Raw genomic sequence first — 10903 nt, forward strand, 5'->3', positions numbered from 1 at the left:
ATAAAGCAATCTTGAAAAGCCACTTGATTTCCTCTAATCTCCTTTAGCACATCATCTTCTGTCATCGGTATCGAGATATGCCAGGTCCTAAGAACAGAAAAATAGAAAATATAAGAATAAAATGCACCCCTCCTTCTCATCCATCTTGCGTGGTACTGACATTTATCATCTTTCATAAAAATTTTTATTTTTATCAACATAAGTCTGGGTAAAACAAAACAAATAGTACTAAAACATTACCACTGCCCCATTTCTCCTCATTCCTCACTTAAGTTCCCAAAGAAAAAGTTTTGACCCTTACAGCTCTTTTTCCTGGAATGTGTTTCCATATTCTCAAACAAATATTCTTTTTTTTTTTTTGCGATATGCGGGCCTCTCACTGTTGTGGCCTCTCCCGTTGCGGAGCACAGGCTCCGGACGCTCAGGCTTAGTGGCCATGGCTCACGGGCCCAGCCGCTCCACGGCATGTGGGATCTTCCCGGACCGGGGCACGAACCCATGTCCCGTGCATTGGCAGGAGGACTCTCAACCACTGCGCCATCAGGGAAGCCCGTAGATGTTTTAAATGGCATCCAAGGCAACATTCGTTAAATGGACATCTGACATTCTGTACATATGCATATTTTATTTCTATTTCTTTTAAAATATCATTTATTTACTAATTTTTAAAACAAAATAATAAATCATGTTATACAAGAGTATATGATACAAAACACACACCTTAAAGAATAATACCAAGATGAACACCTGTGTAATAATCACCCATATCAAGAATCAGAACATTGCCAGTAACTTGGAAATTTCCTGTATGTCTCTTCTTTCCCTCTCTTCCACCCACTCACTTATAGTCACTGGCCTGATTTTTTAAAATACTGAGATATAATTGACATATAACATTTTATTAGCTTTAGATGTATAGTATAATGATTTGACATTTTTATATGTTGCAAAATGATCACCACAGTAAGTCGTTACATCCATCACCATACATAGCTACAAAAATTTTTTTTAATGATAAGAACTCTTAAGATCTACTCTCTTACTTTCAAATATACAATATAATATTATTAAATAGAAAATATAAATATAAAAATCCACTAGTATAGCTGGATACTTTAAAACTTCTCTATCAGTAGTTAATAGATCCAGCAGGCAGAAAATCAGTAAGGACATAGTTAAACTGAAGAGCACCATCAATCAACTGTATCTAATTGACATTTAAAGAATACTCCATCCTGGGCTTCCCTGGTGGCGCAGTGGTTGAGAGTCAGCCTGCCGATGCAGGGGACATGGGTTCGTGCCCCGGTCCAGGAAGATCCCATATGCTGCAGAGCGGTTGGGCCCGTGAGCCATGGCCGCTGAGACTGCACGTCTGGAGCCTTTGCTCCGCAACGGGAGAGGCCACAACAGTGAGAGGCCTGTGTACCACAAAAAAAAAAAAAAGAATACTTCATCCTAAAACAGGAGAATACACATTCTTCTCAAGCTCATACGGAGTATTCACCAAGATGCACCATATTCTGGGCCACAAAGCACTCCTTAAAAAATTAGAAGTTATCAAAGTATACTCTCATATCACAATGTAATTAACCTAGAAGTCAATACAGAAAGATACCTGAAATTTCCCTAAATATTTGGAGATTAAACAACTTCTAAGTAATATATGGATCAAGGAAGAAATCTCAAGTGAAATTTTAAAATATTTGGAAATAAATGAAAATACAACTTATCAAATTTGGGAGATGACCTGAAAGCAGTGTGCAGAGGGAAATTTACAACATGAAATGCATACACTAGAAAAGAAGAAAGAACTAAAAATCAATAATCTAATCTTCCACCTTGAGAAACTAGAGTTAGAAAAGCAATATAAACCTACAGCAATCAGAAGAAAAATAATAATAAAAATTAGAGCAGAAATCAGCAAATTTAAATCAGAAAAGCAGTAGAGAGAATCAACGAAACCAAAAGCTGGTTCTTTGAAAAGATCAATAAAATCAATAAACTTCTAGTTGAGCTAAGAAAGAAAGACAACAGACACAAATTACTAATATCAGAAATTAAAATGGGCCATCACTACAGATCTCCTGGACATTAAAGAGTAATAAAGGAATACTCCTTATTAAATGAACAAATAATGGACAATTCTATGCCCACAAATTTGATAACTCAGATGAAATGGACCAATTGAAAGATACAACATACCAAAAATCACACAAAGAGAAATAATGTGAATAGGGGTATATGCATAAAATAAAATAAATAAATAACAAATTACCTTCCAAAACAAAAAGCACCAGGCCCAGACGGGTTCACTGGTGAATTCTAACATTTAAGGAATATAGGATGTCAATACTCTATAATCTCTTCCAGAAAATAGAAGCAGAGGCAATACTTCCCAACTTATTCTATGAGATCAGCATTACTCTAACACCAAAACCAGATAAAGACATTACAGATAAAGTTACAGATATTTTAAATCCAATAATGTGTAAAAAGATTTATTTACCATGACCAAATGGGATTTATTCCAGTTATGCAAGTCTGGTTTGACATTAAAAATCATTAAATATAATCCATCACATAAACAGGCTAATGAAGAAAAAGCGTATAATCATATCAATAGATGTAGTAAAAGCATTTGACAACATCCAACACCCACTCATGATAAAATCTCTCAGCAAACTAGCAACAGAGGGGGAGCTTCCTTGACTTGATAAAGGAGCATCTACAAAAACATACAAAAAACTTAATGGTGAGAAATTAGATGCTTTCCTCCTAAGAACAGGAACAAGGCAAAGACTTCTATTTAACACCATACTGGAAGTTCTAGCTAACACAATAAGACAAGAAAATGAAATAAAAGTTTTACAAGATTGGGAAGGAAGTAACAAAATGTTCTTTGTTTACAGATGACATGATTATCTATGTAGAGAATCCCGAAGAACAGACAAAAAATTCCTGGAACTAATAAGAAATTGTAGCAAGGTTTCAGGATATAGGGTCAATTCCCATGCTTTAAAAAACTAGTTTACCACATTATATATTAATAAACTACATAGTATTTAATTTTTCAACTTTTTGCATTTTATATAAATGGAATCATACTGTACTTTTCTTCCATGACTTGCTTTTTTCATTCAATATGTTTGTGAAATACATTCATGTTGATTTGTGTTGCTGTGTTTGATTTATTTTTCACAGCTGTATAATGTATATATTCTATAGCATAATTATACTAGAGAATGTTTATCCATTTCTCTATGAATGGAAATTAGTGTTTCAATTTTTTTCCTATTAGAAACAATACTGCTACAAATATACTTTCACACATCTCTTGATGCACCTGTGCATGGGTTTCTCTAAGGTATATACTGGTGTTGAATTGCTGAACCATTTGATATATGCATCTTCAACTTCGGCTGACAGTGTAAAAATATCTTTCAAATTGTGCCAATTTATACTTCTACTAGCAATATATGTAAGTGTTCCATTGATGCACATTTCTATGGTGTGAATGTTTGTGTGTGCCCAGAATTCATACATTGAAATCCTAATGCCCAATGTTATGGTAATAGCAAGTGGAGCCTTAGAGAGGTGCTTGTCATGAGGGTAGAACTCTCATAAGTGGGATTAATGCACTTGTAAAAGAGGCCCAAGAGAGCTCCGCAGCCTGTTCCACCAGGTTAGGATACAGTGAGAATTCTGACACCCAGAAGAGGGCTTTCAACCAACCACACTGGCACCCTGATCTCAGACTTCCAGCCTCCAGAACTGTGAAAAATAAACTGTTGTTTATAAGTCACCCAGTTAATGGTATTTTGTTATAGCAACCTGAATGCTGAAACATATTTTTACCAACAGTCTAAAATGTTAACATATTTATCAATCTGGTGTATGTAAAATAGACCTTTCTGGGCTATTAATATTTTTCTCTAATTGTTAATAAAGTCAAACATCATTTCATGTACCTATTAATGAGTTGTTTGTCAAATCTTTGCTTTTATAATTTGAGGTACTTTTATTGATTATAGAAACTTTTTCCTATCCTGAGGCAATAAAGATATTTTCCTATCTCTTTTTAAAAGTTTTTCAGTTTAGCCTTCCACATGTATGTCTTCTGAGGTTATTTTATTATTATTATCATCATCATTATTATTAATCTCAGATTATTTTAATGTATGATATGAGGTAAGTAATTATGATATGAGGTAAGAATAAAGTAAAGCTTCATTCTGTCCCTATTAAGATGATTAGGTAGTTTTCTCCTTTAATCTATTAATGCAGTAAATTACATTAAAACATTTAAAATATTATACTACTAACCTTGCATTTCTGGTATAAACCAGAAGTTTATACCATCATGTTCAGGTATGTTTCTTTTATACCCACTTTGTTCAGAGTCTTTATCATAAATGGAATTTGTGAAAAGTTCTCTTCTGCATCTATTGAGATGATCACATGATTTTTATCCTTCATTTCATTTCAACTTGATTTTATGTCATATCTCTTTTCATATATTGGTGGATTTATTTTACTAATATTTTACTCAGAGTTTTGTATCTAAGTTCATAAATGAGATAAGCCTATAATTTTTCTTTCTCATAAAGACCTTGCCTGAATTGGCATATGATAATTTGCTAACTTCATTCTGTAATTTAGGATTGGAATGATCTGTGCTAGTGCTCTCTCTCCCTCCCTAAAGATTGTTAAATACTGATTGTTTCTTTGCTCAACTTCTATATTTCCTTTTGAGTCACCTTTAAAAAACTGTATTTTTCTAGAATGTTTTCTCTTTAAGTTTTCAAATGTATTGGTCTATAACATTATGTATCTGCTACATCTCTAAAGTATGTTTGTTTTTAAAAACCTAGATTAGTCTTCCCACATTTTTTCACATTACTTGTTCATGTAAAACCTTTTATTTCAACTCAATGCCACCTCTAAGATGGTATCTAAATGGATCTCTCTGTATTATCACCTAGTGTATTTCTTTCATAGTTCTTGATACAACATATTATATTGTTTACATATTGTTAATTATCCATTTCCCATCTTAGAATTAGAATAATTTGAATTCCCAATTAAAATTTGAATACAGAAGGTAGGGACCTTGACTATATCCCTAGTTTCTAACAGTAGCTTGATTAGTAGATGTACAACATGTGTTGAAACAATTGTGGAAACCAATTGACATACATGTGCCAAAAAATTAAGTTAAATCTATACTTATTCTGTATCTAGTTACCATAAAGTTGAATTTCTTTTTTTATTAGCTAGACATATAACATTTTATTTTATTAAAGTACAGTTGACATACAATATTATGTTCATTTCAGGTGTACAACGTAGTGATCTGACAATCAAATAAATAACAAAATGATCACCATGATAAATTTAGTAACTGTTACCAAAATTATTACAGTATGATTGACTATATTACTTATACTGTATATTACACCCCTGTGACTTATTTTATAACTATAGGTTTGTACCTCTTAGTTCCCTTCACTTATTTCTCTTTCTAATAATTTTGTTACTAGTGTATAGAAATGCAACAGCTTTCTATATGCTAATTTTGTTTCCTGAATCTTTACTGAATTTATTTTTTAGTTCTAATAGTATTTTGGTGGGATCTATAGGATTTTTACTTTTTCCTTTCCAATATGGATTCATTTTATTTATTTTTAATGTCTGATTGCTGTGGATAAGACTTTTAATACTATGTTGACGAAAGTGGAGAGAGTGGGCATCCTTGTGTTGTTCCTGATCTTAGGGAAATGCTTTCAGCATTTCACCAAGTATGATATTAGCTGTGGGTTTGTCATATGTGGTCTTTATTATGTTCAGGTATGTTTCTTTTATACCCACTTTGTTCAGAGTCTTTATCATAAATGGAATTTGTGAAAAATTCTCTTCTGCATCTATTGAGATGATCACATGATTTTTATCCTTCATTTCATTAATGTGGTATATCTCATTGATTGATTTGTGGATATTGAATCACCCTTGTTTTCCCAGGATAAATCTCACTTGAATATGGTGTATGATCCTTTTAATGAATTGTTGAATTTGGTTTGCTAATATTTTGTTGAGTAATTTTGCGTCTGTGTTCACTAGTGATATTGATTTGTAATTTTCTTGTTTGTAATGTCTATGTCTGGTTTTAGTATCAGGTTGATGCTGGCCTCATTGAATTAGTTCCTGCTCAATTTTTTTTTGAATAGTTTGAGAAGAATAATTATTAAGTCTTCATTAAATGTTTGGTAGAATTCACCTGTAAAGCCGTCTAGTCCTGGACTTTTGTTTGTTAGAATTTTTTGATTACTGATTCAATTTCATTACTAGTGATTGGTCTATGCAGATTTTCTATTTCTTCCTGATTCAGTCTTCGAAGATTGTATGTTTTTAGGAATTTATCCATTTCTTCCAGGTTGCCCTATCTCTTGGTGTATAATTTTTCATAGTAATTCCTTATAATATTTTGTATCTCTGTGGTGTCAGTTGTAACTTCTCTTTTATTTCTGAGTTTATTTATCTAGGCCAACTGTCTTTTTTCTTGATGTGTCTGGCTAACGTTTTATCAACTTTGCTTATCCTTTCAAAGAACCAACTATTCATTTCATTGACCCTTTCTTCCCTCCTTCCTTCCTTTTTTGTCTCTGTTTTATTTGTTTCCACACTCTGGTTGTCACTATTTCTTTCCTTCTACTAACTTTGGGCTTTGTTTGTTCTTTTTCTAGTTCCTTTAGATGTAAGTTTAGGTTGTTTGTTGGTAATTTTTCTTCTTTCCTGATGTAGACCTATATTGCTATAAATTTGCCTTTTAGAACTGCCTTTGCTGCGTCCCATAGACTTTATTTTTTTTTAAAAATAAATTTATTTTATTTTTGGCTGCATTGGGTCTTCGTTGCTGAGCATGGGCTTTCTCTAGTTGTGGCAAGTGGGGGCTACTCTTCGTTGCAGTGTGCAGGCTTCTCATTGTGGTGGCTTCTCATGTTGTGGAGCATGGGCTCTAGGCACACAGGCTTCCGTAGTTGTGGCACACAGGCTTCAGTAGTTGTGGCACACAGGCTTAGTTGCTCCGTGGCATGTGGGATCTTCCCAGACCAGGGCTCGAACCTGTGTCCCCTGCATTGGTAGGTGGATTCTTAACCAATGTGCCACCAGGGAAGCCCCACCCCATAGACTTTAGAATTGTATTTCCACTTTTACTTCTCTCAAGGTATTGGTTTATTTTCTTTGATATCTTCAATGACCGAATGGTTGTTTAGACTCCACGTGCTTGTGTTTTTTCTAGTTTCTTATTGTAGGTGATTTCTAGTCTCATACCATTGTGACTGGAAAAGATGCTTGATATGATTTCAATCTTTTAAAATGTATTGAGACTTCTTTTGTGTCATTACATGTAACCTATCCTGGAGAATATTCCACGTGTACTTGAAAGAATGTGTATTCTGATGTTTTTGGGTGGAATGTTTTGGATGCACCTCGTAAGGTAGCCTGATTTAATGTGTCATTTTTTTCAACATCTTTATTGGAGTATAAATGCTTTACAATGTTGTGCTATTTTCTGCTGTATAACAAAGTGAATCAGCTATATGTATACATATACCCCATATCCTCTCCCTCTTGAGCCTCCCTCCCACCCTTCCTATCCCATCCCTCTAGGTCGTCACAAAGCCTGGAGTTGATCTCCTTCTGCTATCCAGCAGCTTCCCACTAGCCATCCATTTTACATTTGGTAGTGTATATATGTCAATTCTACTCTCTCACTTCATCGCAGCTTCCCTTTCCCCCTTGTGCCCTCAAGTCCATTCTGTACATCTGCATCTTTATTCCTGCCCTGCCACTAGGTTCATCAGTACTGTTTTTTAAAATTCCATATATATGCGTTAGCATACAGTATTTATTTTTCTCTTTCTGACTTACTTCACTCTGTATGACAGACTCTAGGTCCATCCACCTCACTACAAATAACTCAGTTTCGTTCCTTTTTATGGCTGAGTAATATTCCAATGTATATATGTGCCACATCTTTATCCATTCATCTGTTGAGGGACATTTAGGTTGCTTCTATGTCCTGGTTACTGTAAATAGTGCTTCAATGAACATTGTGGTACATGTCTCTTTTTGAATTAATTTTCTCAGGGTATATGCCCAGTAGCAGGATTGCTGGGTCATATGGTAGCTCTATCTTTAGTTTTTTAAGGAAAATCCATACTGTTCTCCATAGTGGCTATATCAATTTACATTCCCACCAACAGTGCAGGAGGTTTCCCTTTTTAAGTCAGTGTTTCCTTACTGGTTTTCTGTCTAGATAATCCATCCATTAATATAAGTGGTGTTTAAAGAACCCTACTGTTTTTGTATTACTGTGAATTTCTTCTGTCTGTTAATATTTGCTTTATGCATTTAGGTGGTCCTCTGTTGGGTGCATATATATTTACAAGTGTTATATATTCTTCTTGGATTGATCCTCTTATCATTACTTATGTTCTTCTTTGTCTCTTATTACAGCCTGTGTTAAAGTTTATTTTGTCCAATATAAATATTGCTCCCCCCAGCTATCTTTTTGCTTCCATTTGCATGGAATACAGGTATTCCTTGGAGATATTACAGGTTCAGTTCCAGACCATTGTGATAAAGCATATATTGCAATAAAGCAAATCACACAAATTTTTTCATTTCCCAATGCATAGAAATGTTATGTGTACACTTACTATAGTTTATTGAGTGTGCAACACCATTTTCTAAAAGAACAATGTACATATATTAATTAAAAATACATTGTTGGTAAAAATTACAAACCAATATCTGAGTCTTCAGCTAGTTGTAATCATTTTGCAATAGTAACATCACAGATCACTGACCAAAACCCACCAAAACTTGTATAATAATATTACATTAAATATAATCAGCTAAATAATAATATAAATAATAATAATTAAAAGTTTGAAATATTGCAAGAATTACCAAAATGTGACACAGAGACACAAAGTGAGCAAATGCTGTTGGAAAAAATGGTACTGATCTTGACAGATGCAGAGTTGCCAAAAGCCTTCAATTTGTAAAAAACACAATATCTGCAAAGTGCAATAAAGTAAAGCACAATAAAACAAAGTATGCCTGTATGTTTTTCCATCCCTTCACTTTCAGTCTGTGTGTGTTTCTTTAGATCTGAAGTGAGTCTCTTGTAGGCAGCATATATATGGATCTTGCTTTTAAATCCGTTCAGTCACTCCATGTCTTTTGATTGGAGCATTTAGTCCATTTCCGTTTAAAGTAATTATTGATAGATATGTACTTATGCAATTTTGTTAATTGTTTTCTGGTTATTTTTGTTGTTCTCTGTTCCTTTCTTCTTCTCTTATTCTCTTTCCTTGTATTTTGATGACTTTCTTTAGTACAATAGCTGTATTCCTTTCTTTTTATTTTTTGTGGCTCTATTATTGGTTTTTGGTTTGTGGTTACCATGAGGTTCTTTTTTAAAATTAATTAATTTATTTAATATTTTATTTTTGGCTGCATTGGGTCTTCATTTCTGCACATGGGCTTTCTCTAGTTCCAGCGAGCAGGGGCTACTCTTCATTGCGGTGCATGGGCTTCTCATTGTGGTGGCTTTTCTCGTTGTGGAGCATGGGCTCTAGGTGTGCGGGCTTCAGTAGTTGTGGCTTGGGCTCTAGAGCACAGGCTCAGTAGTTGTGGCACAGGGGCTTAGTTGCTCCATGGCATGTGGGATCTTTCCAGACCAGGGCTCGAACCCATATCCCCTGCATTGGCAGGCGGATTCTTAACCACGGTGCCATCAGGGAAGTCCATACCATGAGGTTCTTATATAACAACCTATGTACACAGCAGTCTATTTGAAGGTGATGCATGCTCTAAAGTGTTTGAGCATGTTCTAAAGGCACTATATTTTTACTCCCCCTCTCAAGGTTTTGTTTTTTACACCATCTTTTTGTTTTGTGTATTCCTTAACTAATTATTGTAGCTATACATGATTTTATTAGTTTTGTCTTTTAACCTTCATACTGGCTTTATAGTTGGTTGATCTATTACCTTTACCATAGTCTTGCCTTTACCAGTGATATTTTTTCTTTCATAATTTTCGTATTTCTACTTATATATATATATATATTTCTGTTTAAAGAAGTCCTTTTAACATTTCTTGAAAGGTTAGTTTAATTGTGATTAACTCCTTTAGCTTTTCCTTGTCTGGAAAACTCTTTAGCTCTCATTCAATTCTGAATGATAATCTTGTCAGATAGGGTATTCTTGGTTGTAAGTTTTTTCCTTTCAGTACTTTGAATATGTTGTGCCACTCCCTTCTGGCCTGTAGAGTTTCTGCTGAAAAGTTAGCTAATATTTTTATGGGGATTTCCTTGCATGTAAGTATTTGTTTTTCTCTTGCTGCATTTAAGATTCTCTCTTCATATTTCACTCTTGGCATTTTAATTATAATGTGTCTTGGTGTGGACTACTTTGAGTTTACCTTGTTTGGGACTCTGTCATTCCTGGGCTTGGATGCTTGCTTCCTTCACCAGGTTAGGATAATTTTCAGCCATTATTTCTTCAAATAGGTTTTCTGCATTTTTTTTCCTTTCTCTCTTTTTCTTCTGAGACCCCTAAAATGCAAAGATAACTACAACTGGTTGCCCCTCTAGTCCCTTAAATTATCCTCATTTTGGGGGTTTCTTTTGTCTTTTTCTGTTTTTTTTTTCAAATTTTAATTAATTTATTTTTAAAATTTTTAATTGAAGTATAGTTAATTCACATTATTGTGTGTGTTAGTTTTAGGTGTACAGCACAGTGAATCTGTGCAGCACAAAAGGATCTGAAAAAGGATATATATATATATATATATATATATATATATATATATATATATATATATATATATGTT

At 33.9% G+C, this 10903-nt stretch overlaps 1 protein-coding gene across 1 annotated transcript in view; it reads right to left on the bottom strand.

The window, feature by feature from the left end:
• Positions 1-10903, bottom strand: part of LOC103068700 (uncharacterized protein C1orf101) — a gene marked incomplete at its 5' end in the record, with an annotated part of 184464 nt that overhangs the window by 159758 nt on the left and 13803 nt on the right. Inside the window, 2 exon segments of the mRNA XM_082930961.1 lie at positions 1-2; positions 5-87. The exon segment at positions 1-2 is cut by the window's left edge and continues 402 nt beyond it. Of these exon segments, the coding sequence (XP_082787087.1) occupies positions 1-2; positions 5-87 (85 nt within the window).

This window comes from Lipotes vexillifer, unplaced genomic scaffold (assembly GCF_000442215.2).
Source record: "Lipotes vexillifer unplaced genomic scaffold, Lipotes_vexillifer_v1.1 scaffold1591, whole genome shotgun sequence".
In the NCBI taxonomy this organism is placed as follows: domain Eukaryota; kingdom Metazoa; phylum Chordata; class Mammalia; order Artiodactyla; family Lipotidae; genus Lipotes; species Lipotes vexillifer.